This window comes from Salmo salar, chromosome 12 (assembly GCF_965601325.2).
Source record: "Salmo salar chromosome 12, fSalSal1, whole genome shotgun sequence".
NCBI classification, from domain to species: domain Eukaryota; kingdom Metazoa; phylum Chordata; class Actinopteri; order Salmoniformes; family Salmonidae; genus Salmo; species Salmo salar.
In genome coordinates, this window is record NC_138302.1 from 26895726 (window position 1) to 26923645 (window position 27920).

The 27920-nt window shown below is 41.7% G+C and overlaps 2 protein-coding genes across 6 annotated transcripts in view; one reads left to right on the forward strand and one right to left on the reverse strand.

Annotated features, from left to right (window-relative positions):
* The window catches only part of LOC106588790 (cytosolic purine 5'-nucleotidase), a 29061-nt gene extending 16519 nt beyond the window's left edge, over positions 1 to 12542 (forward strand). For 2 of the 4 annotated variants that reach the window (XM_014178218.3, XM_014178227.3), the window contains 12 exons: positions 58 to 115; positions 818 to 911; positions 1194 to 1247; positions 1414 to 1497; positions 1872 to 1913; positions 2050 to 2157; positions 3848 to 3914; positions 4214 to 4384; positions 6475 to 6526; positions 6902 to 6962; positions 7505 to 7681; positions 8917 to 12542. In XM_014178218.3, the coding sequence (XP_014033693.1) occupies positions 58 to 115; positions 818 to 911; positions 1194 to 1247; positions 1414 to 1497; positions 1872 to 1913; positions 2050 to 2157; positions 3848 to 3914; positions 4214 to 4384; positions 6475 to 6526; positions 6902 to 6962; positions 7505 to 7681; positions 8917 to 9153 (1205 nt within the window). In that variant the 3' untranslated portion in view covers positions 9154 to 12542. Of the gene's footprint in view, positions 1 to 53; positions 116 to 628; positions 912 to 1193; positions 1248 to 1413; positions 1498 to 1871; positions 1914 to 2049; positions 2158 to 3847; positions 3915 to 4213; positions 4385 to 6474; positions 6527 to 6901; positions 6963 to 7504; positions 7682 to 8916 lie in introns of those variants that run through there. The other 2 variants (XM_045691170.2, XM_045691171.2) reach the window with 2 other exon arrangements.
* Positions 12543 to 13694: 1152 nt separating this feature from the next.
* cnnm2b (cyclin and CBS domain divalent metal cation transport mediator 2b) overlaps positions 13695 to 27920 on the reverse strand; it is a 60047-nt gene continuing 45821 nt past the window's right edge. The window contains exons 5-8 of one of the 2 annotated variants that reach the window (XM_045691172.2): positions 25151 to 25244; positions 24424 to 24486; positions 22470 to 22648; positions 13695 to 19149 (exon numbers count right to left, since the gene is read on the reverse strand). In XM_045691172.2, coding sequence (XP_045547128.2) covers positions 18895 to 19149; positions 22470 to 22648; positions 24424 to 24486; positions 25151 to 25244 — 591 coding nt within the window. In that variant the 3' untranslated portion in view covers positions 13695 to 18894. Of the gene's footprint in view, positions 19150 to 22469; positions 22649 to 24423; positions 24487 to 24580; positions 24641 to 25150; positions 25245 to 27920 lie in introns of both variants that reach the window. The other variant, XM_045691173.2, reaches the window with a different exon arrangement.

Below are 27920 nucleotides of genomic sequence, written 5' to 3' on the forward strand. Positions count from 1 at the left end.
AACTCAACTTTATTGACACTCGATTGATTTTACAGTACAGTTTCCCTCTCTCTCCAGAGACCTACCTCTTTGCCTGCCTCGTGGACTTCTTCTCAAACTGTGACAGATATGCAAGGTAAGGAATCCCTAGTCATACTACCCACCTTATCTTTCTTGTGTGTTATATACAAGTAATTCCTGGATATGACATGGCAACATTGATAAGCCAATTAGACAACATGACAACAGGGTAGGTCCATATCTCCAATAAAAATCCTCCAATAAGGAAATACTATTGCCCTAACCCTGTTAAGCCTGAGTAATAGGACCACCCTTTTATTGTGTCATAAACAAGATACTTTATTAGGATTACTCAGCTATCTGAATGATTATTGGTCTTCGATACTAATCATTCCACGAATGCATGCAGTAACTTAATTCCATATTTTCAGATTTCATTACGTTTATTATTTAAATTAATCTGTAATGACTAATCATCTAGCATGATGTAATATCATGTCAATCGTCTCGATATAATTATACAATCATTTGTTAGCGATTAGTTTTAATGAATTCTTTGTGTGATGATGTGATCTGCAATGGAATGGCTGCATGTCTTCTCCTCTGAAACGAGCTGTTGGTCTTTTAGGGGGAGATTGCTTTCCTGTTTGGCTGGAAACCACCTCAAACAAGGGAAGACTATCCCATTTAAAAGCAAAACAAAAACAAAACAAAAAATGTAGTGAAAATGGCTACTAGCGTTTTAAAGCAAAGCTCTCTGTCTGGCCTTGGCCTGTCCACTGGCTCTGTGTGTCCCTCTCCTCCCCCCTTACCTCAGCTGTGAGACTGGCTTTAAAGATGGCGACCTCTTCATGTCCTTCAAGAGCATGTTCCAGGACATCCGCGACGCCGTCGACTGGGTCCACTTCAAGGTAGCTTGATGAGGAAGTCTTTCACAATGCAATCATTTGTTCACTTCAATTCACTTTACATCCGTTTCAAGGTATTATATGGGGCTAAACGCCCAATGATTATCTTTATCTTGAAGCAATCATTTACTGTTTATCGTAGTGCTAATGGTATGTACCCTGAAAATAATTGACATGGTTTACAGTGAGTGTCATCATAAAGAACTCATTTTGTATGATATATAGATGCGTGCTTGTTATTTTTCGATGTATTTCAACCTATTTACCTGTAGTCCTGTCTTCCAGGGCACCCTGAAGGAAAAGACAGTGGAGAACCTTGAAAAGTACGTAGTGAGAGACGTAAGTACGCACATGAACATTTTATCAGCCCCTTTACCGCTCTGACATGACGACTTCAAAACCTGATGAGAAGTTAACATTTACTTTACGTCTCTGTCTGTATGCCTGTACGAACACACTGTATAGGATAATGGCGTTGTAATATGTAGTGTTCTCTCTCATGAAGGCAAAGCTGCCTCTCCTGCTGAGTAGAATGAATGAAGTAGCCAAGGTGTTCCTGGCCACCAACAGTGACTACAAATACACACACGTGAGTACACAGTACTGACCACGCTAAGTGCCCAGGTCCACTGTTTATACACACACACACACACACACACACACACACAGAGGAATGGATGCTTCACATGCACAGCACCCAGTAACAGACACCCTTCAGAGTCCAAAACAATAGTTAAGTCCTGCCTTGTTAAACGTCCATGCAAAACAACATTTAATATGCAAAGCAAACGTACACACAGCTTCACAAAACATGTCCTGGCAAACTGTCACGTTTGCATCTGAAACCGGGGTGACGTGTTCGCGTACTGAACTGGGGCAGATAGCTGCGGTATCTGTCCCAGTCACAAAGACATTTAAATGAGATGACTAATAGACTCATTATGTTGTTGAATTTTCTCACAGAAGATCATGACATACCTGTTTGACTTCCCCCACGGCCCAAAGGTAAGAGAATCATATCAACGTTCATACACGGCCTTCTCCCGTAGACATGAAATCTTGTTAACTTACGTAGATGCATGTAGTTAACTATAGACGGTACACATTGACCAGAATCTGTCTGTGTGTGGTTGGGTTGCAGCACGGGACGTCCCACCGGCCGTGGCAGTCCTACTTTGACCTGATTCTGGTGGACGCCAGGAAGCCTCTGTTCTTTGGAGAGGGAACGGTGCTCAGACAAGTCGACACAGTGAGTAATTACACCATCACATCTCTACACTCACGTAGATGGAGAACGGGTTCTGTCAGAACACCGTGCCAAGACTTTTGAGTGTGGTAGCCTAATAGTGTGGTAGCCTAATAGTGTGGTAGCCTAATAGTGTGGTAGCCTAATAGTGTGGTAGCCTAATAGTGTGGTAGCCTAATAGTGTGGTAGCCTAATAGTGTGGTAGCCTATTGGTGTGGTAGCCTAATGGTGTGGTAGCCTAATGGTGTGGTAGCCTAATGGTGTGGTAGCCTATTGGTGTGGTAGCCTAATAGTGTGGTAGCCTAATAGTGTGGTAGCCTATTGGTGTGGTAGCCTAATGGTGTGGTAGCCTAATGGTGTGGTAGCCTAATGGTGTGGTAGCCTAATGGTGTGGTAGCCTAATAGTGTGGTAGCCTATTGGTGTGGTAGCCTAATGGTGTGGTAGCCTAATGGTGTGGTAGTCTAATGGTGTGGTAGCCTAATGGTGTGGTAGCCTAATGGTGTGGTAGCCTAATGGTGTGGTAGCCTAATGGTGTGGTAGCCTAATGGTGTGGTAGCCTAATGGTGTGGTAGCCTAATGGTGTGGTAGCCTAATAGTGTGGTAGTCTAATGGTGTGGTAGCCTAATGGTGTGGTAGCCTAATGGTGTGGTAGCCTAATGGTGTGGTAGCCTAATGGTGTGGTAGCCTAATGGTGTGGTAGCCTAATGGTGTGGTAGCCTAATGGTGTGGTAGCCTAATGGTGTGGTAGCCTAATTGTGTGACCAATTTAGCTATTAGGCTACCACACTATGTGAAGTACAACTTGTAAAGAATTATAATTTGAGCAAGTTGAGGTGACTAATCTGCTTGGAGTAACCCTGGATTGTAAACTGTCATGGTCAAAGAATATTGATTCAATAGTAGCTAAGATGGGGAGAAGTCTGTCCATAATAAACAAGGCAGGTCCTACAAGCCCTGGTTTTGTCGCACCCGGACTACTGTTCAGTCTTCTGGTCAGGTGCCACATAAAGGGACTTAGGAAAATTGCAATTGGCTCAGAACAAGGCAGCCCGGCTGGCCCTTGGATGCACACAGAGAGCTAACATTAACAATATGCATGTCAATCTCTCATGGCTCAAAGTGGAGGACACCCATGCATACCCCACAAGACATGACGCCAGAGGTCTCTTCACAGTCCAGAACAGACTATGGGAGGCGCACAGCACTACATAGAGCCATGACTACATGGAACTCTATTCCACATCAAGTAACTGATGCAAGCAGTAAAATTAGATGAAAACATTTTTTTAAACTGATAAATACACCTTATGGAACAGGGGGACTGTGAAGCAACACAAACATAGGCACAGACACATGCATACACACACATGATAACATGCGCACTACACACACACGTACACATGGATTTTGTACTGTAGATATGTGGTAGTGGTGGAGTAGGGGCCTGAGGGCACACAGTGTGTTGTGAAATCTGTGAATGTAATGTTTTTAAAATTGTATAAACTGCCTTAATTTTGCTGGACCCCAGGAAGAGTAGCTGCTGCTTTGGCAGGAACTAATGGGGATCCATAATAAATCCAAATACTTGACATTGTTTTGCGGTGAAGCTACTGTTCTATGTGTTCTCTGGTGTTCGAGGTGAAGCTACTGTTCTATGTGTTCTCTGGTGTTCTATGTGTTCTCTGGTGTTAGGCGACAGGGCGGCTGAAGATCGGGACCTACACCGGACCCTTGCACCACGGCATCGTCTACTCTGGAGGTAAGATGCAGTACGTGGGGAAATGCACTGACTCACAGCACAAACCACCAGACAGCCAGACAGCACTGCAAACTTCACAAATCATCTAACTAGCAGAGTACTTCTAAACAAGATGGATCTCAGTTAACCTTTTATTTAGCCAGCATAGTCTCAACAACTTTCACTGTTCTCCAGGGAGGTCTGCTATCCCTAAAAACAAAACAATGGTATAAAACTAAAAACAACGTGGTACAAATCTTTAATAAAACAACGATGTCCAGTAACATCTACATTTCAATATGTCCCTCTCTCTCGCCCAGGTTCTTCTGACATTGTGTGTGACCTGCTGGGGGCCAAGGGGAAGGACATCGTCTACATCGGAGACCACATCTTCGGGGACATCCTCAAGTCCAAGAAACGCCAGGGCTGGAGGACCTTCCTCGTCATCCCCGAGCTGGCCCAGGAGTTGCATGTCTGGACTGACAAGAGCTGTGAGTCACACACGCACTCAGTCTCTCTCACACACACACAGTCACCCACACAAAAGGACGGGTGGTCATTCCCATGCAAGCAGCCAGACAGACACACAGATACTCGTACATAAAAAGGCAGATAGGCACACTGGAGAGCACTGGTCTGTAGCTCAGTTGGTAGAGCATGGTGCTTGCAATGCCAGAATTATGGGTTCGGTTCCCGGGACCACCCGTACGTAAAATGTATTCACGCATGACTGTAAGTCACTTTGGATAAAAGCGTCTGCTAAATGGCGTATAGTGCGTTCCGAAAGTATTCGTACCCCTTGACTTATACCACATTTTGTTGTGTTACAGCCTGAATTCAACATGGATTCAATAAAAATGTTTTCTCTCACCCATCTACACACATTACCCCCATAATGACAAAGTGAAAACATTTTTGTGTTTTTATTGAAAATGAAATACTGAAATATCTCATTTACTAAGTTAGAATCATCTTAGGCAGCGATTACAGCTGTGAGTCTTTCTGGGTAAGTTTCTAAGAGCTTTGCACACCTGTGTTGTACAATATTTTCACATGATTCTTTTTAAAATTCTTTAAGCTCTGTTAAATTTGTTGTTGATCATTTCTAGACAACCATTTTCAAGTCTTGTCATAGATTTTCAAGCCAATTGAAGTCAAAACTGTAACTATGCCACTCAGGAGCATTCAATGTCATCTTGGTAAGCAACTCCAGTGTATTTGGCCTTGTGTTTTAGGTTATTGTCCTGCTGAAAGGTGAATTTGTCTCCCAGTGTCTGTTGGAACGCAGACTGAACCAGGTTCTCCTCTAGGATTTTGCCTGTGCTTAGCTCTATTTAATCTTATGCTAAAAAAACTCCCTAGTCCTTGCTGGTGACAAGCATACCCATAACAGGATGCAGCCATCACTATGCTTGAAAATATGAAGAGTGGTCCTCAGTGATGTGTTGGATTTGCCCCAAATGTAACACTTTGTATTCAGGACATAAAGTTTATTTCTTTGCCACATTTCTTGCAGTTTTAGTTTTGTGCCTTATTGCAAGCAAGATGCATATTTTTCAATATTTATTTTCTCTACAGGCTTCCTTCTTTTCACTCTGTCATTTGTTAGTATTGTGGAGTAACTACAAAGCTGTTAATTCATCCTCAGTTTTCTCCTATCACGACCATTCAACTCTGTAACTGTTTTAAAGTCATGGTGGCCTCATGGTGAAATCCCTGAGCGGTTTCCTTCCTTGCTGGCAACTGGGTTAGGAAGGACGCCTGTATCTTTGTAGTGACTGGGTGTACTGATATACCATCCAACGTGTAATTAAGTTTCACCATGCTCAAATGGGTATTTAAATGTCTGCTTTTTCATTTTTACCCCTATACCAATAGGTTCCATTCTTTGCGAGGCATTGGAAAACCTCCCTGGTGTTTGTGGTTGAATCTGTGTTTGAAGTTCACTGCCGATTTGAGGGACCTTAACTTATTTAGGCTTGCCATAAGAAAGCCGTGGAGTACTTATCGACTCAAGACAATTCAGCTTTTCATTTTTAATTAATTTGTAAAAAATTCCACTTTGACATTATGGGAAATTATGTGTAGGCCAGTGACACAAAATCTCAATTGAATCAATGTTATATTCGGGCTGTAACACAACAAAATGTGAAAAAAGTCCAGGGGTATTAATTAGTCAAGGGGTGTATATTATAGCAGTGACACACTTGTGCACACACACACATTTATGCACAGGCTCACACACAAATATAACTGTGACGTGTCATTGTAGCTGTAAAATGCCCTCGTAAACCTCTCAACGACCTGTGAGCGACAGTGTGCCAGGGAGAGGGTGAATGAGAGGTGAAGATATAGAGGGGGAGAGTGAGAAAGTGACAGATAGAACAAGAGTGAGCCAACACCTGTGATTAAGGGCAGTGGTGTAAAGTACTTAAGTAAAAATACTTTAAAGTACTACTTACGTCGTTTTTTTTGTGGTATCTGTACTTTCTCCACTGCTGATTTAAGGGAGGAGGAGGGAAAGGGAAATATGTTGTGACTGAGACTTACCCTGGCCTCCTTTTCCTCTTCTGTCTTACAGCGTTATTCGAAGAATTGCAGGGCCTGGACATTTTCTTGGCAGAGCTCTACAAGTGAGTACTGCACCGTCTACTCCCCTACAACGCCCCTATGCTCGCTCTCTAGGCTGCCTCTGCACCTGGCATGTGTGTGTGCGTGAACGACTGTTTGAGTATGTGCGTTGGTGTGTGTCACCGTCGGCTCCCTGTGTGTGTGTGTCGCCCTTGGGCCAAAGTCTGCAGGGTTTGCCCCATCGGTCTGATGATAACTGGCTTCACAGTCAGACTTCAGCCCATTTAGAAACAGTTTATCTATCTATCTATGTAGGCCTGTCCCCTTCCTTGCTCTTTATAATAGTGACTAGCACTGTCTTCGCTCTCTCACTTCCAATCCCCTTCTTCTCTACCTCTTTGCCCTCTATCTAACCCATTATCTCTCTATCTCTCCAGGCATCTGGACAGCAGTAGTAATGAGAGACCTGACATCAGTGCTCTCCAGAGAAGGGTCAAGGTACTGATTCTACACATGTTTCCATTGCAGCTACAGAAACATTATTCAAAATGTCCACGTGTCCCTGAATAGTTACAGGTTTCAGTTTTGTCTTTAAACCAAATCATTCCCAACTGTGGACTTATATGGTCTAACAACCCCTAAGTAAACTCCTGAAAATACACTATGATCCTCCACCCGTCCCATCGAAGGCTTGGATATACCGGAACACAAGTCGCTGAATTTCCATTGTCCTCCTCGAGGAATTTTGTATTTTGTATTAGAAACCTCTTTTTAGAAGGGGACCTGGCAAGAGGTCAGCAGGAAGTAGTCAGCAGGAAGTCGTCAGCAGGAAGTCGTCAGCAGGAAGTAGTCAGCAGGAAGTAGTCAGCAGGAAGTAGTCAGCAGGAAGTAGTCAGAATGTACACATAACACAAGAGCACAATACCATACATTAAAACATATTTGACAATGGTCATCACATTCTTCCACCAAAGCTTGAAATATTGTCCGAGCGTCTTTCAGCTCAGTATCTAAACCCAGTGTTCTTCTCCCCTCCCCAGAAAGTGACCCATGACATGGACATGTGCTATGGTATGATGGGTAGTCTGTTCAGGTCTGGCTCCAGACAGACTCTGTTTGCCTCTCAGGTGATGCGCTATGCTGACCTGTACGCTGCTTCCTTCATCAACCTCCTGTACTATCCCTTCAGCTACCTCTTCAGAGCTGCTCACGTACTGGTGAGTCACTGTATTGAATTCCTTTGTTGATTCTTGCTAACAGTTTACAAAAAAGGGAAGAAATGCAGCATTTACAGAATAAAATATTGCAGAGAATATAGTGTAAGATACAGCCCTTTCTTTTGCTAATTGGAAAACTGTAATTGTTAGAAATTGATGGTTAAAAATATAGATGGACATGAATCAACATTTCCGGCTAGTTTAATAAAAAATATACAGTACTTGACTCTTATTAACTTAGACTGAACCCTTACATAGTCTGGTGCCCATCTAGCTGAGTCACTGACAGGCAGAGTGACATTTGCATTAGAGTTGGTATGTATGAGTTATCTTCTCATTTCAATACAAATGTCTTTACCAGACATACCGTAATTTCCGGACTATAAGCCGCTACTTTTTTCCCAAGCTTTGAACCTCGCGGCTTAAACAATGACGCGGCTAATATATGGATTTTTCCCGCTTTCAAATAAAAATAAATAAAAAAACACATTCTGTGACGTGCTCAGTTTTTTGGCGGCATGAAGCTTTCATTAGACCAATGAAATTGCCGAACGGGTTAAGGTCAAACAACTTTTTTGTTTACTGTTTAGATTAAATCGAGCGCGCTCAAACTTCCCATCATTCTGATTACGGTAGTCATTTTGCCACCCTCATCATGGCAAAGACACAGAGAAATGCATATGATGCAGCTTTCAAGTTGAAGGCGATTGATCTGGCTGTTGGAAAAGGAAATAGAGCTGCTGCACGGGAGCTTGGTCTGGAGCAATGACTTTCTTGGTAGGCTACTGTTTACTGCAAATTTTTTGTTGTTGTTACAAGCCGTGTTTTGTTAAAGCCTATTTATTTTTGTTACAAGCCGTGTTTCGTTAAAGCCTGTGTAAAGTTCATTTGTTTCAATGTACCGGTAGGCATCTGCGGCTTATAGACATGTGCGGCTTATTTATGTTCAAAATAATAATCTTTTTAAAATTCAGTGGGTGTGGCTTATATTCAGGTGCGCTTAATAGTCCGGAATTTACGGTATTATATGAAACATGCACATCGCATACACACAGTAATCAATATTCTGTATAACAAGTTCAACGCATGGTAATAATACTATTATATTACATATTGGTGAGCTGAAACTCTCTTTACTAGCTGTTAGCCAACTGGAAGTGCTCTGAGTTGTCTTTGGTAGTAGCCTCTCTCCTCACCTTGTCTCTGTCTGTCTCTGTCTCTCTCTTCCCTCCCAGATGCCCCACGAGTCAACGGTGGAGCATGCGCACATCGACACGGACACCGAGTCCCCCCTGGCCACGCGCAACCGCCACTGCACTGACAGCAAGGACCTGGAGTGCTGTAGCAACAAGAACCGAAGCCAGCTGACCCGGTCCATCAGTGAGATCAAACCCCCCAACATGTTCCCCCAGACCCCACAGGAGATCACCCACTGCCACGATGAAGACGATGATGAGGAGGAGGAAGAGTAGATGGAGGAGGTGGGATGGCGTGACCAGGCTTGATTCCTTCCTAGGAGGAGGAAGAGGGAGAGGAGTGAAAAACCGTCTTGATTCCTTCCTGGTGTTTCCCTGGGGGGGGTTTTAGAGTATATATACTTCTAGGAAGATATAAACTATAATGTACTCTATAGTCCACAGTAAGAGGGGACATTACCATTGTAGTGTATCTATAGGAGATTTATATAGAGAGAAATGAAGATACTTTTTATACTAGAGATGTATCAGGATATATAGGTTTTTATTAATCAGATCAGTCAACTGTATGTTACTACAGTAACAGTTGCTGCTCGGTTCTCCTAAAGCGTTGCCCCGTGCCCACCCCTTTTCAAGTTTTACGTTTTCAATGGTTGTTTTTTCTATGGATTTTTATGATGAAATGGGAAAAGGTTGACTTGAAGTTGGCTAATTTCTTCTTTTTTTTATTTTTATTTTTTAAAGTTGATGAAGCTAAAACAGTTTTTACGGCATAGGAAGTTGTAGCAGACAAATATACATGAATACACACAAGAAGCAAATATTACGAACACTACTTTTCTCTGTACTGACCTGACACAGTGTCTGGTCATAGAGAAGAATTCCCTGTGTGTGTTTACATAGTACACCTTAATGCAGGCACCTTAATGCAGGCACCATACTGTAGTTTGAATGTGAAGCACTAAGGCGGAATAGCCTTTGCCAAACAGTATGTACAGTACTGTATTTAAACTCTATATACTGTTTTGCTGTTATCCTTTTGAAATGAAAGTGTTCTAGCCTTGCAGTACTGGCGTTGAAAGAACACGCGTATCGAGCAACATGGCAATCCAAAACATGGTCCAAAAATGTATTTCTCGCTGTTTATTACATTTTTTTGCAGTATAAATCCTCCCGTCGTGACCCTGCATAACACAGCTTGTGTGTGTGTGTGTGTGTGTGTCCGGCCTTGGCCAATCAAAAGTCGAGTTTGCATCGTCCTGAGCGACTGTAACCAAGGCATCCATAATTGTACTAAAGAACAGCGTGATGTATGTTTTGGGTTCCACAAAGCACAAGTCTGATTGTGGGTAACTAATTGTCAATATTAGCTCGATATGACATGAAGCGTGCTGTCTATTTAAAGTATGGTGCACATAATGTAATCTGTGATTCTGTATGGCTAATTTCAACTGACGTTTTGAAATGCATGAAATGTTGTTTCTAGGCAACCGTGCGTACAGGGTACCGATTTACGCTGCCTCTGTACAGACGGGGTCTATGGCAACTGTTGATGCTCACATAGGCCTAATGCTATAGAGAGGCAGTGACCCAGTATTACTGTTCTCATACATGATACTGTCAAAAGCAAGACATTCATCATGCAAAATACCATTACCTTTTTTTGGTTCTCCTATAGGATGATCTGAGATATCAGAACCTGCAACATTGTTACACTATGTGCAACTAACATGCAGTAGTAGTTTTACCTTTTTTTTTACTAAGCTTGGAGTTGTTCGTTAAGTGTTCTCTTGAATATTAAATTGTAACAGTTTTATTTTTTATTGCATAGAACCGCTTTAGTTAAACCTGTCATATTCACCCCTACCTAACCAAACCCTCATATTCCATGTGTGATAATATGGTCTGGTGTTCCCTAGTAATTCTTTGCAGTTAACGTGGAGAGTACAGTATGTTATAGGAACAGACCTGGGTTCAAATACTATTTAAAATGTTTCAAATACTTTAGCCTTCCTGGAGTGCCAGGTGGGGAGAGTTTGTAACATTTGTGAACATTTATCTGGTTCCACTCCAGGCAAGCTCAGTCAAGCCCCAGTAAAGTATATGAAATTATTTAGAATCGTATTTGAACCCAGGTCTGATCTACAGTCGGCCTTGATATGCAAACAGGAAATCCAGGTCAGCCTGGGTGCTGTGACGTGTGGTATTGTGTAGGCCTTGAGAATGCACGGGCCCCAGACAAGGAAATGTTACTGGAAAATGTTACCGACTTGGTTAATATTAAACTTTCAGTTGTGTGTCCTAATGAACATGACCCAGATGGTATGCAGTATGGAGGGCAGGAAAACGGACGTTTTTTTGTTATAGGTTATCTGCAATATCATATGTGTATGCTATGTAAAACATGCGTATCACTTTATTTCTTAGGCATGTAGTTGTGTAGCTAGAAGTTTCGATTGGCCTGTTGATTTGGGCTGATGAAGGGAAGACCAATAGCGGGTCTCTATTTGTAACCCGGTGTTGTTTTCCGAGGCAAGTAGTAAAAAGGGGAATGTGGGTTCAACTGGGGATCTTTGTAACAATTTTAGTAAGAGTAGAATCTGTTTTAGAGGAACTATATAGAGTGGTTCAATATTTTATTACTCTCTGAAAAAAGTTTATCTTTGTAAGTATTGATTTAACTGGAAATACTACAAATCACCTGGGCAGCTGTATTCTTTACCTGGTTGGTTAGTTGTTTTTTTGGTCTCATTACTGACAAATTCATAATAAAGCTTGGTCGTTGGAGGAAAATTTTAAGTCCTTTTCTGTCAAAACACTTTACAAGACATTATTTCTATGCAATGACGCAGTACAGTGCATTATACATGTAAACTAACATACTAAAAGGCTGGCCAATGCAAGCAAATGGCTTACGTCAAAGTTGTTACAACTGTATGGCTAGAACTAGGTTAGGGCTACAACTGATATGTGGAAGAAAAAAAAATATGTCCGTCTGTGAGGAAAAAGCTCTGGCCACACAAGTTCTACAAGGTCATCTGTGTAGTAAGAATTGTACACTTAACAACAATAATAATAATAATAATAATAATAATAATAATAATAATAAAAATAATAGCCTTGCAGACCGATATGCTGAAAAAAAGGCGATGTTGAAGAGCATGTATTTATTTACCTTGCATCAGAAATGGCACCTTTTTCAACAACAACACCTTGGTTTTGCTGTTTGTATTTGTTTTTTGTAACCCGTGTTTTCAGATTCTTAGTTTACAATGTTGTATATAATATTCTAAGCTTTTTCATGTTGTGGAAGAAATGTTCCTTAAATTCTTTACATATTTTTTTTTTTTTTCCTTTTTGTTTTTGGCATTTTTCTGGTTTCAGACACTTTTTTTTTTACTATAACGGCTTCAGTGAGTTTGTCTGAGCTAGCTAAACCTGGCCAACAGGTTAATGCCACGATCCATTTATACAATTTGTCCATTTATACAAAATTTCAACAATTGCAGACCGAGCGTGACAACTATCATGCATTCACTTATTTTTTGTTTCGTGCATTTTCTTGGATGTTCCTCAGAGCGTTTTGTTTCCAGAATTATTATATAATGTGTACATTGGGGAAATTACATTTATATGTACAATAAAAGCAAATTTTCCATAAGTCACTGGGTGTGTGTACTGTTTCCTTCTGTTGCCTCTTGTTCTTCTTCAAAACTATAGTTTTCAAATTTTAAGTAAAACAAGTATTTGATTGTATGCAAGTATAATTCTTATAATAATACATAAACATTCTTGCATACAAAAATGACTCGATATATCCAGTAATGTGTTAAAGAAAATGTTCTACAATTAATTGTGAATGAAAATATATTGCTTGCATAGCTTTTTATATCCACTGAACTTCAGGGCACTTGCCTAGAATTCTCCTCTCCCATTCCACTGTTGACAAAACATCAAGCAAATGGGGGGGATTACATTTGTCATTTTACCTCCCCCCTGACATTTGGGTGTGCAAAAGGCGACTCAAAACATGATTCAAGAATAGAAGTCCTGTCAAAGTTGGAAGCTCTAAACGTCCCATATTTTTTTTTACAATTCTATTTAACTACACAAAATATATCCAGTAATCCCAAATCCAGCTAAAAGTAGGATTTTCTCTGAACAAGCATCAAATCCCCATTCGTGTTACACTGTAATTAGATTTTAAAACCGATGGCATTTCTATTACATACTGTGAGTACATTGAGACTTACTACAATGCAAACATTTGTGTGGTTACAGTTAACAGATGGACTTAGGCTACACAACGGGAAATGTATACAGTATAGTGGAAAAAGTAATGAATAGGTACACAAATAAATGTAAATCTCCTAATGCTTTGATCCAAGGGTTAAATGTCCACAACCCGTCAATGTGTTTGGCAGATCCTTGTATGCTAACATGCAAGGTCAAGGGGTAATATTTGCAGCAGCATCAGCTGCATTTTTTGACTCAGCAACTTTTGCTTATAATGCAGCAATGGCTCTAACACAAATCAAGAATAGCAGGTAAATTAAAACATGGAAATATTGGAAACAGACATGGGGTGAGTATTTTTTTGAAACAGTTATGTTTTTCCAGCCTTAAATACTTTTCAGGAAGATAAAACAAGACAAACCAGCTACTGAAAATGTAGTTTTAACAGAAGGGTGAATCATCTTTACAATAGATCATTCTGTCCTTGAAATTGCCTCCATACAATGTTCTGAACTGCCTATCTCTTTAATCTGAGCACCTTGTGTTGAGGGGGAAAATAACATATTCCATCACTAATACTATTTATGTTAATAATTCACTTTTTATTGAACCACCAACACAAACCAGAGCAGAATATGGGAATGCTTTTGTCGTGTTGAGTATCAAACATGTGGACAGGCACCTATACATAGCAGCATGAGGATAGACATGGTCCGAGTGACTCAGATAACGATAGAATGGAGAGTAGCAAGTGAAGTATTTTTCAACGGATCTAAAAATGTCTTGACAAATACTGTAGTCGTTCATTGGTGATGTGTGTCTTATCTTAGGAGTGGAGAAAGTCCTCAGAGAAAGAGGGGGAAAAGAGAGAGAGCAATAGAGAGAGGGATCTTTTTTTTCAGGTGTTTCTTTTCCTGTGAATGTTCAGGAAGCAGGGGTAAAGACCACATGGGTCAAGATATAGGTCACAACAAGGCTCCAAAACCAACACAAGACTACATTGGATAGTCATATATGTTATTTTCAACATTCTGACATGAACATGTGAAAAACCCTCATCTGCATGTGAAGGACTTTTATTTTGAAGGAGATACCTCTTTTTTTCGTATAAGTGTATTAGATACAGCAGTGATCAAAGTATAGATGGTAAAGTACAAATACAATCTTATTATATCATCATCATCGTCGCTTATCTCTGGAATGATTGTCCTTGCAGAGCAGAGTTCACCTGATGCATAGGAACACTTACAAGTAAAACAACAAAAACAACAATATCTGGTCAGTGGTATTAATCTCTTCCATAGTCTGGTCATTTTGAAACGGAAGGCCCTTGCTGTATGTGGGAAGGTTGCCAACCCATGTGTTTTAAAAAAAAAGTTGTTTATGCTCACAGTAATTTGGGAATACTGTGACACGAAGAGAAATGGCGACCACCAGTGGTCAAAAGTTGCAATTGCACTCCCATACTATTTGGAGCGACATTCTGTAATGAATATCTTTGCTTTAGCAAGCAGATATTACAACTATCTAGGATGACTACAAACTGCGTCAACATGCTTTACGTTAAGATGCTGTGTCTACAGAGATTTAGGATAGAGTTATTTTTGGACTTCTACTTTAAGTTCAGCTTTGATTCATATAAAACCATTTATATACAAACTGATACAAAGAAAAAGTAAACTCAACATTACATTACCCTAGAAATAAGTTTGCACTTGAAGTTAATATACTCAACAGAAGGCATACGTCTTGTACATACACCCAACCCTGGCTTGGTTCTTCATACATATTTCCCAAGAGACAAATGATAACAAAATACGGAATGATCCATCACAAAGAAAAACAGAGAATCATTTGTTTACAGGCTTATAGGAGAAATGTGATAAGAAATATACAACATATGTGTGGCTAAGATACAAAAAACACATTAGTATTTCTAATACTGTAATTGCATACATTCAATACAGTACATCAATGGTGAGATTTCATATTTTCCTACATTTCCCCCAAACTATGCATTGCTATGATTCAAGTCATCACAATTCAAAGAACTAGCATCTATAGTAACCTGGGAAGGGAATGTTTTCCTCTTACAATAAATAATAATAATAATAATAGTAATAGTAAGCATTTGAATGTTAAGGTTTTTTAGCTTCAGTGGCACATGGTCATTCAATTAATTAATATTAGACTATAAAGATGAAAAACTAGCATGTGAAAACAAGCACTTAAGTGCTAATTTGGCAATGTTTTCACTTTAAAGTGTTTTAAGTTGGTATGAACGTGAGCCTTACAAAAAAGATCAGTCAGTCACAGAAAAACACAACCATTTCTGCTCATCTCCAACAGTGACCAAGTGACCAAGTTAAAGGGTGTAAAACATCAACAAGCTTGGGGTGACAGGTAGTGGTTAGAGCATTGGGCCAGTAACTGAAAGGTTGCTGGATCGAATCCCCGAGCTGACAAGATAAAAAATCTGTCGTGCTGCCCCTGAACAAGGCACTGTTCCGCTGTAGGCCTTCATTGTAAATAAGAATTTGTTCTTAACCGACTTGTCTAGTTAAATAAAGGTTAAATAAAAAAAAGGCTTCAGTTCAAGCCCACACTATTCGATTAAACTCGCTAACCCGATGATTGGGGCATTGTTGGGAAAAAACATTCTTCTTGCACTGAAAGAGAGCATGTTTGAAGCATTATTATTTTTGTTTCACACAGTAAACATTGTTTTTCATTACATTCTCACATTGCAAGAAGAATGTTACCTTAATCTCAAAGGTACTCTCCAAGAAATTACATCATTCACAGCGGGGCGACATCCTGTTTGCTGACAACAACAAGAACATTTGAATCTGCCAAGGCTCCCCACTATTGGCTCTTTTGAATTTGCACCCTCCCACAATGCAATAGTCAATTTCAGTTTTGTTGATGTAAATTTATTTAAGCAGGAAGTTACCACACTGTGTATGCTATACACTGAGTGGACAAAACATTAAGAACACCTACTCTTTCCATGGCATAGACTGACCAGGTGATTCTAGGTGAAAGCTAAGATCCCTTATTGATGTCACTTGTTAAATCCACTTTAATCAGTGTAGATGAAGGGGAGGAGACAAGTTATAGAAGGATTTTTAAGCCTCGAGACAATTGAGACATGGATTGTGTATGTGTGCCATTCAGAGGGTGAATGGGCAACTCAAAAGAATAAGTGCCTTCGAACGGGGTATGGTAGTAGGTGCCAGGCGCACCGGTTTGTGTCAAGAACTGCAACGCTGCTGGGTTTTTCACACTCAACAGTTTCCCGTTTGTATAAAGAATGGTCCATCACCCAAAGGACAGCCAGGCAACTTGACACAACTGTGGGAAGCATTGGAGTCAACATGGGTCAGCATCCCTGTGGAACACTTTCGACACATTGTAGAGTCCACGCCCCGACGAATTGAGGCTGTTCTGAGGGCAAAAGGGAAGGTGCAACTCAAAATGACTGGAAGGTGTTCCTAATGTTTTGTACACTCAGTGTATGTAATAATGCATAGTCTGCCTTTAACCCCAAAACCCAGTTAAAGAGTTTGATTGAATAAAGCTTACACTCTAAGCTCAACATGAGCTGAAGGCGACTGAACATACTTTAACATGCCACACAACACACACAGTGGAAAGGAGAGTGCCGTGCCATACAAGAGGGTCATTCATGGACAATAGTTTAATGTCGAGGTTGCTTTTGTGAAGTTCATGATGCTCAACATGTTAGATGAGGTCATTAATACTGGCCAATTATCACGTTTGATTATTAATAATAAAAGACACATTTCCACATGCATTCATAAGTGCCAAGGTAGCACTTTTCAATGTCAATACATCCCGGGCCCCACTCCTAAACCACAGTCGTAAGACTTGTCTGGATTCTATTATTAAGTCTGATTTAAGTCTGTTAACTTGTCTGGATAACCTCCATATCAAACAGCAATATAATGAGGTCAAAGGGCTTCTGATCGTACATCGGCCATAATAGGAAAAACAACTGTCTTAGGGACGGGTTTTGCTTGTGGACGGTTGCAACTCAGCATCTTTGAACCAAAATATACACATACATACATACATACAAATATATCTGTCTCAATTTACAATAAAGTGATTTTTTTTATTCATAATCATCTCTTAAATATACTGTTTTTTTCCCATTGCACTTTGTTAAAATAATTAATCCGATTTTTTTTAAAGGCAATAGTGTGATTTTAAAAAGGTGAAAAGATACGATACCATTAGCCTGATTGAGAAGAATAGTAAAAATAACAAGATCTGTAATATACATATCTTTAAAAGACCCTCACCTACTCATATACACGGATGTACAGTACCAGCCAAAAGTTTGGACACACCTACTCATTCAAGGATTTTTCTTTATTTTTACTATTTTCTACATTGTAGAATAATAGTGAAGACTTCAAAACTATGAAAAGGAATCATGTTGTAACCAAAAAAGTGTTAAACAAATCAAAATATATTTGATAAAATAGTAAAAATAAAGATAAGCCCTTGAATGAGTAGATGTGTCCTAACTTTTGACTGGTACTGTATGAGTATATATATATAAATATATGTAGCATGTATTTCAATATCACATATACACACACAAACATCTACATGCCCATGCATGTTTGTGCGCCGGTATATGTCATATCTTCTCCACACATACATATATACACACACATATATATATATATAATAAATAAATGCACAAAAACATTCTTGGTTCATGGTTCCATGGTTTCCTTCAAAGCGGTATTTGGTACAGTCTTTGACTAACCATTTTGTCTGCGTGTGTTTGAGTCCTTCTTTGTAGTAGTACTAGTAGTACTACAGTAGTACTAAAGTAGTACTACAGTCCACTGCCAATCCCTGAACAAGAACAGACTGGAAAGTGTGTGTACTTATGTGTAAGTGTTTGTGTGTGGACAGGGGAATGGGCGGGGGGGGGGGGGGGGGGGGGGGGGCATGCACACTGTTGTCCATCTTTCCGAGCTACTGGAATACCAGGTTACCGGGTATTTAAGCGGATGGATTGGCTGAGGACGGTCCAAGCCCACCCTAACAGGGTCTTCTAGAGGTGTGTGATGTGGGTGAGGGCCCAGAGTGCTATCCCTTTAGCCCCCTTCCCCACTACCCCAAAGGGTATTCTGTTCCAGGCTGTGGAATCGGCCAGGGGTGATGGAGGGTAGAGAGTAGAGGTTCAGGCTGGGGCTCAGTATACACATCTCCGTAGCCCCCTTCCCCTCAATCCCTCCATGGTCTTCCATCCATAAGGGGGTGGTGGGTAGGGGTTAGAGGTTAGAGGTCCTTCCCCTCAATTCCTCCAGGGTCTTCCATCCATAAGGGGGTGGTGGGTAGGGGTTAGAGGTCCTTCCCCTCAATTCCTCCAGGGTCTTCCATCCATAAGGGGGTGGTGGGTAGGGGTTAGAGGTCCTTCCCCTCAATTCCTCCAGGGTCTTCCAGCCATAAGGGGGTGGTGGGTAGGGGTTAGAGGTCCTTGGATGTCGGGGGATTAGGCCCAGGCCCTGGCCCAGAGGGTACTAACACCATCCCTCCTCACTCCTCTCGCCCTCTCCCCAGACCCCTCCTCCCTCCTCTCCCCCTGTCCCCAGACCCCTCCTCCCTCCTCTCCCCCTGTCCCCAGACCCATCCTCCCTCCTCTCCCCCTGTCCCCAGACCTATACTCCCTCCTCTCCCCCTGTCCCCAGACCCCTCCTCCCTCCACTCCATCTGTCTCCACCACCCCAGTGTGGGCTAGATGGGTCCCTCATTGTGCGCAGTGTGGTTGACCCTGTGGGCTAGACAGTTCTGGGGCTGTGTGTTGAGGTTGAGCAGGCTGGCTGTCTCATGGTGGGCCATAGCTGGCGTCTCCAGCACGCCTCCCCCTCCACCATCGTGGAGCTCAGTGGTCAGAGTCAATTCGATCTTGGTGAACTCGCTGTCCATCGACTGGGGCGTCTTATCCATGCGCGACGCCATCAGGGCGTTCTGGTACTGCTGGCGGGTCACCTGCGGAAGGATGATGCATGATATCAGGTTATATGATATTACAGTATATTAAATAGCATCCCTGGGCATCAGTTGAACTGGCAGATGATCATCTTGAATGATAGCATAGCTGCATTTCCAATAGAACATTCTTATCCACTTTCTCCTGGTTTCAATCAACCGCACACATATATCTCACTAACGTCACACAGGGTGTGCCTCTGGGCTCCATGCTAGGCCCCCTCTTTTTCATAATCTACATCCTCCCACTTGGACAGATCCTACGTCAGCCAATTCAACCTCAACCTCCACTGTTATACAAGCGACACCCAAATGTGACCCGTTTCAGGAAACTAGGCGTATGTCGCGGGTCACTACTTCACAGGACAGACATTTGAACATAATCTATTTTTATTCATCAAAATGCGTTGTTTTTTTTGTTGGAAGAAATGCCTTCTGGAACATGTGAACTTTCATGTGCCTTAATAACAAACTTGTATGCCATCTGTAAATACAAATACAATTGTTAAATTGCGAGCTTAGTTGGTTTAGCAACCTTTCTAGCCATGATTGGCTGAGATAATGAGTGGGCTGGACATGCCGGGAGATGAGTTCGGATTGGTATGCCATGTAGCTTCTGTCTATTTGAGCTGGTCAGTGTGTGTAGGTAATCCTGTCTAACGCTGCTTTAAAAAATATATATTGCTTAGTAGAACTGCATAACTGTTGCTCTCCACTTTCTGGAGGACCGAGTTTTGAAATCATTGGAATTAGAGTATGATAGCTAAGGAGATGGAGAAAACATCGGTCTCCGGATTACATCTTCAAACTAAGGGCAACCATGGCATCTGTGACAGGGAGAAGTGTCCAACCATGATGTATACGGGTAAGATAGTTTAGCTAGCTACATTTACAGATAATACACACTTCTAATTTTGACAGTTGTTTTCATTTCAAATTAAAGTGTACTGTTAGCTAGATAGCTAACGTTAGCTGGCTGGCTCACTACCTAACGTTACGTGTATGATCATATTATTCGTATCTCAGAGCCATTTGCTTGGCTAGTTATAGCCTAATGTTAGCTAGCTAACGTTGAACCTGGTTGGTTAGCTACCTGCAGATTCATGCAGGGTAGTAACGGCATGAGTTGGGATTATGGTTCATTGTTTAGCTAGCTAGCGAGCTACATGTCTTAACAAAAGACTCCACTATGCAAGTGTCCATTTTAATAGAATGTCACTGCTACAACTGTTAACCAGTTAGCTTGGGTGCTTGACTGCTGTTGTTAGGACAAAACGCTCAGATAAAGAGAATGATGGAGCTAAAGCTTAAAAGAGTGCTGAATGGGTGTAGACAAATAAGAGCTCTCCAGTAGGTACCAAAACATTCAAAGGCGATTTTCTTAAAAGTGAGTTTACAAGTTTATCAACTTTCAAAGCAAAATTACTTTCCCATCAAATGCAGCGTATGATATACCATTTTGTAGCTCTGTGTCTGCTTTTATCCAATGTAAAAACAACATTTTCTAATTAAGACCGAAACAAGGCGGTTGGTCACAAATGTGTGTGTCTGTGTGTGTGTGTGTACAGTATGTGAGTGCACACGTGTGTGTAGAAGTGTGTATAGACTCTCCTTGATATACTGCAGGTCCGACAGCCATAACAGTGTAGTCTGGCATGTCTACAATTGAAGTCGTTAAAACTCGTTTTTCAACCACTTCACACATTTCTTGTTAACAAACTATAGTTTAGGACATCTACTTTGTGCATGACACAAGTAATTTTTCCAACAATTGTTTACAGACAGATTATTTCACTTATAATTCACTGTATCACAATTCCAGTGTGTCAGAAGTTTACATACTGCACACTAAGTTGACGTGCCTTAAAACAGCTTGGAAAATTCCAGAAAATGATGGCATGGCTTTAGAAGCTTCTGATAGACTAACTGAGATAATTTGAGTCAATTGGAGGTGTACCTGTGGATGTATTTCAAGGCCTACCTTCAAACTCAGTGCCTCTTTGCTTGACATCATGGGAAAATCAAAAGAAATCAGCCAAGACCTCAGAAAAAGAATTGTAGACCTCCACAAGTCATCCTTGGGAGCAATTTCCAAACACCTGAAGGTGCCACGTTCGTCTGTACAAACAATAGTACACAAGTTTAAACACCATGGGACCACACAGCCGTCATACCGCTCAGGAAGGAGACGCGTTCTGTCTCCTAGAGATGAACGTACGTTGGTGTGAAAAGTGCAAATCAATCCCAGAACAACAGCAAAGGACCTTGTGAAGATGCTGGAGGAAACAGGTACAAAAGTATCTATATACACAGTAAAACGAGTCCTATATCGACATAACCTGAGAGGCCACTCAGCAAGGAAGAAGCCACTGCTCCAAAACCGCAATAAAAAAGCCAGATTACGGTTTGCAACTGCACATGGGGACAAAGATCTTATTTTTTGGAGAAATGTCCTCTGGTCTGATGAAACAAAAATAGAACTGCTTGGCCATAATGACCATCTTTATGTTTGGAGGAAAAAGGGGGAGGTTTGCAAGCCGAAGAACACCATCCCAACCGTGAAGCACCGGGGGGGCAGCATCATGTTGTGGGGGTGCTTGCGGCAGGAGGGCCTGGTGCACTTCACAAAATAGATGGCATCATGAGGGAGGAAACTGGTGTGGATATATTGAAGCAACATCTCAAGACATCAGTCAGGACGTTAAAGCTTGGTTGCAAATGGGTCTTCCAAATGGACAATGACCCCAAGCATACTTCCAAAGTTGTGGCAAAATGGCTTAAGGACAACAAAGTCAAGGTATTGGAGTGGCCGTCACAAAGCCCTGACCTCAATCCTAGAGAACATTTGTGGGGAGAACTGAAAAAAGTGTGTGCGAGCAAGGAGGCCTACAAACCTGACTCAGTTACACCAGCTCTGTCAGGAGGAATGGGCCAACTTATTTTGGGAAGCTTGCGGAAGGCTACCCGAAACATTTGACCCAAGTTAATCAATTTAAAGGCAATGCTACCAAATACTAATTGAGTGTATGTAAACTTCTGACCCACTGGGAATGCGATGAAAGAAATAAAAGCTGAAAGAAATCATTCTCTCTACTATTATTCTGACATTTCACATTCTTAAAATAATGTGGTGATCCTAACTGACCCAAGACAGGGAAATTTTACTAGGATTAAATGACAGGAATTGTGAAAAACTGAGTTTAAATGTATTTGGCTAAGGTGTATGTAAACTTCCGACTTCAACTGTATCTGTAGTGTGTGCGTATGTGTGTGAAGTGTGTGTATGCGTGTCTGTGTGTGTTGTCTGACTATCCTCTCACCTTGATGTACTGCAGGTCAGACACAGCCCTGACAGAGTAGTCTGGCATGTATATCTGTAGGAAGGCATTCAGCTGGTTGTTACTGCTCGCCAACGTGGGTGTGATGGCATCGATGCGGTCACTCCGGTTCAGGGAGTCTGAGTGGTTCAGGCCAAACGGCCGCGGGGGGGACTTGTTCTCTGCACGGGATAGAGAAGAATAGAAGTTTTCGGCTTCTGTTCACAGCAAATACACATCTGGGGTTGGGGTCGATTCCATGTCTATAACAGTCGATTCAGAAAGTTAACCCAATTCCAATATCCAATTCTAAATTTTTCCTCATTGAAAAGCATTGAAGAGACCAGGAATTGAAATGGAATTAAACCCAGCCCTGATCTGAGAACAGAATAAAAGCCGAACCCACAGAACATGTCACACAGAGAGTGTATATGGGATCCACAATCAGTTATAGCTGTACTGCTGTACCTAGCCATAGCGTTGTATGATTTATGTTTGTCATCTAATCTACAGCTACACAACCTAATTGTGCATCATCTATTTACTGAATTTACACAGAATGAAAATCTATTTTTTTAACTGAATGATTAGGTAACATATAGGCCAAGAATCCTTGGTGCAATGTATGGAAATCTAATATATATTTTAAGTCCTCCCATTGGGGGGGGTGGGCTTTGCTTCACAGGTTTTGAGTCGGTGGTCTAGAGTGATGCTGCTTTTTCCCCACTTCTCAAATTCGAATACTTTCTCTTTTTTTTAATTAAACTCAGCTTATGTTTTCCACTTCTTAAAAAGCAGACGAGAGAAAAACCACACAACCAAGTGGAAAAGACTTGGCCTTCCAGAGAGCTGGGGCGTTAATGCTTACTACTCTGGCTGGAATGTATGTAATCCTGAGTTTGGATGTCTGCATAAAGCAGTGTGGTCCACAGACCCACGCAGTAGGCCAAGGCCCAGGCAGTAGGCCCAGACCCACGCAGTAGGCCAAGGCCCAGGCATGTGAACCCTGGGAGATTAGTACTCTACTTTCTCGGGGCCGACGGGGGACGGTAGGGGATGGAGGGATGGAGTGGAAGAGGGTGGAGTGGGACAAGGGGGAAAAGAAGGAGGAGGGAATTTAGTAAATATAGGGTGGATCAGAGGCTTGAGCTGTGTGTGTGTGTGTATGTTTTCAGAATGTGTGTGTGTGTGTGTGCGTGCTGCAGTCAGCGGCCCTGCGGGAGGCTGTAACTCATAGCCTTGTTTATGGAGTCAGTGGGTTAAGGGACTAAAGGGGTGGAGCCTGTCTCTAGTGGCGGCTATGCCTCACTCTGGGGGCCTCTACTACACTATTCACTGGCTGAGTTATGGCACTGGTTACCACACACACACACACACACACACACACACACACACACACACACACACACACACACACACACACACACACACACACACACACACACACGCACACACGCACACACACACATGCACACACACACACACACACACACACACACACACACACACAGAGGAATGGACGCTTCACATGCACAGCACCCAGTAACAGACACCCTTCACAGTCCAAAACAATAGTTAAGTCCTGCCTTGTTAAACATCCATGCAGAACAACATTAATATGCAAAGCAAACGTAAGGACAGCGTAAGTAGGAAATGCATATTAATACACAAACATGCAACAAACACTGCTCAAAGTATTCTTGCTATGTGGCACAAGGGAATTCCACTCTCAAAGAATTTAAGCTCATGAGCAACAGGACCAGAATGCATTACTATGTCCACAACACATCATGCAGTTATAATACTGGTAAATATCCAGGCTTAGGTGAAGTGTAGACTCATCCCAATTGGTGATAGACAGATGGAAGAGTTATTTTAGAGGGATGGGGGGGGATGGACGGACAGACAGACAGGTTGACAGACAGACAGGCAGACAGGAAAGAGAGGACTACCATACCTGGAGATCCTGCTAGGGACTCAGCCCTACTGACAACGAAGGTACGAGACAGGGAGAGAGGGACTGGCGAAGAGAGATGGACGACAGAGAGGGGAGACACACACGGAAAAAAATCCATCACCAAAGCCCACAAAATGAAATAATTGTATAACGTTACCGTCGTACACCGTGTCCTGAAAAACAACCAACGTGCCATCCAAGCACATTGAAAGAGGGTCTGTGATAAAATATGACAAAATACATAATCTCATAAGCATGTACTCTATGTTCCATAAACCAAACTCCAGTGACAACCTTTTGATGAGGAGGGTGTCATTCCGCCCTCTCACCAGCAGGTGTCTCTGAGATCCTACTAGCGCCTGACTGGAAGTTTGTGAATGAACTGAGAAAATACAGAGGCTGCGTCACAAAAAATGTGTCATACCTTATTTCAATATGAGTCAATTCACTTGGTTACCGATAAACTGTTTCTTTACCATTTCTAAACCAGTCATCCTGGACCAAGCCCATGTCTCAATAGCTGCCGATGGATGATGGGTAGTAGGGAATTGGGGAAATCTGATATATACATGGTAGGTCCCTATAGGCTACAATGTAGTATTTTTGTAAAGTAGTTTTATACAGGGACGTAGGGTTCTGGACAACAGTATTGTGTACTGCAGTGAATATTTATAGGACGTCATTTTAGACACAGCCATTGAGACGTCGGTATACAAGGAAGTCTTACCTGGAGAGGTGGTGAGAGCCATCATCCCATAGGAGGAGAACGCTCCTGCTTCAAACTTCATCCCTTCCTTCCCTGCCTCCACCTCCACCTTCCCCTGCAGAGGAACACAACACACTTTCCGTAAGAGTATGAGGAAGACTCAGATCAGTTGAGAAGTACTGCAGGGTATAGAGGTTGATCATCAGCTACAGTAAATGCACTGTGTTTTTGTTTTAGCGGCATTATAGTTGAGGCATTGACTGAACCACGTAACATTTCAGAATTCACACCTCGAACAATATTCCCGACAAATCTCTCCTTCGCAGTGAGATTACTATCTACTTCACGTTCTTTTAAAGGCCCAGTGCGTTCGGTTTTTCCTGTGTTTTGTATCATATTGTACAACAGCTGATGAAACTGTGATCAGTTTTATTTCCTGATAGTTACTGGTTGAAAATATAATCTCATCAGCAGGTTTAGCATGGGTGGAGTTTCGGCTTGCCTGGTTACAGCACCAGGCGGTAAATAAGTTAATAGACCAATAACAAAGAGAGTTCAAACCTCTCTGCCAATAACAGCTAGTTTTTTGTTTTCAGGTGCCCTCCTCCTCCCCACTCAGACCACTCCCATACCGTCCTAGAAACATTCTTGCTTGAGAACTTTTTTACTGCAAAGAAGTTATTTTTGTTTATTTTTTACAATTTTAATGGAAAACTATTGCTGCATGGTACTTAATTGTTAACCAGAAATGATTTGATATTGATATAAAAACGTCTGCATTGGGGCTTTTAAGTCCACAAAGTAAATTTCCTATTTGCATGCTGCAACATTTCAGCCAATCCATCTATAATACTTCCTCTTAAAGATTAAAGACCAAATGCAGACGTTTTTATCTCAATATCAAATCATTTCTTGTTAACAATTAAGTACCTTACTGTGATTGTTTTCAATTAAAATGGTCAAAAATAAACAAAAGTAGCTTCTTAGCAAAGAGCAATTTCTCAAGAATTTAGCTTGGACTGTTTGGTCAGAGTGGGGAGGGGAAAACTGAAAACTAGCTGTTAATTGGCAGAGAGGTTTGGATCTCTCTTTCTTATTGGGCTATTAACTAATTTACTGCCTGATGATGTTACCAGTCAGGTCAAAACTCCATCCTACCAAAAAGGGCTGAAATTTGAGGAAGTCTTTTCAAACAGCGCTTATAGTAAAAGGCCATTATCATCATTTTCACAATTTCACTGTATAATTCCAACCTCCTAGTGCGGAAATATATATAAAATAGAGAGAATTCACTTTTTTGACTGCACTGGGCCTTTAAAACAGGTACTTGCAGCATCACTTCCGACTTGCATCACCCTCATGTTGCCACCCTGACTCGAAGGCAAATCTCACTCTTGTTTATAACTCGTGGAAAATCCCCTTGCTTTGTTTAATAGCTGCCAATCCCCTTCCTGGCCTACACTCTTAGGAAACGGGTTCCAGAAGATTATTTAGCTATCCCCATATGAGAACCCTTTTTGGTTCCAGGGACAAACTATTTTTAGTTTCAGGTAGAACCCTCTGTGGAAAGGGTTTTACATGGAAGTCAAAAGGGTTCTACCTGGAAACAAATAGGTTCTCCTATAGGGACAGCCGAAGAACCACTTAGGTTCTAGATAGCACTTTTTTTCCCTAAAGCCTCTTTTATACCTGGTTCTAACATGCGTCAGTTGTCCTGATCTTGTCAACATTCTGATTGTGCCCACTTTGTCGACAGGTGTAGACAATCAAAAGACGCATTGTGAAGTGATTGTGATTAGACCTTCCTGACTACCGGAGGAAGTCAAAGATGCATCTTGTACGGATATCCTTGAAGTGTAAACGAATCCTGACCACGAAAGCTTAGAAATTTGTCCAACGTCACAGTTGTCCCGTCCTCTAAAAATAAATCGCACTGGCCCGTTGAGGTAGTAATTATGGGCAACGATACCTCTACAATTCCTCCAGAATTAAGATCATGGTCTTCATTAGAAACTAACTGCCTAGTGGAGTGGGAGTGGGAACGGGAAAACCAAATGCCCATTTTATTCAGAGCTGGACAAGGTATTGGGCTGTAATGATGAGTATAAAAAGTTAGCTGTTTTCTGCCGATTTATACAGCTCGTGTCGTAAGGGGAGGTTCAAGTCAGGTTGGATCATTTTGCATCGAGGGAGGGACCAGGGAATCTGGTCACAATACGGACGTAGTGGCCAGATAACAGACACATTTTATTACCATGTGTAGACGCAACAAATCTCCATCTTGATCGGATGATGACAACTACATGTTAATGCAAGGTGTAACCACAGCTGAAGAGTGTAGTGACCGTCGCACAATAGCATGGCTCATTTCTGACCTGGCCCGATAGTGTGGCCCATTACTGACCTGGCCCGATAGCGTGGCCCATTTCTGACCTGGCTCGATAGCGTGGCCCATTTCTGACCTGGCTCGATAGCGTGGCCCATTTCTGACCTGGCTCGATAGCGTGGCCCATTTCTGACCTGGCCCGATAGCGTGGCCCATTTCTGACCTGGCTCGATAGCGTGGCCCATTTCTGACCTGGCTCGATAGCATGGCCCATTTCTGACCTGGCTCGATAGCGTGGCCCCGCTCTACATTTGTCATTGCTGTCATTGTACAACTACATACAGCATCACAATCACTTCAAGTAAAATATCTGCTATCTGCAAAATCAGTGTTTGTGAGTGCAAGAAAGACAAAAACAACAGTTAAATGATTGTAGTGTTTTTATCTTCCTGGTTCTGGCCCAAT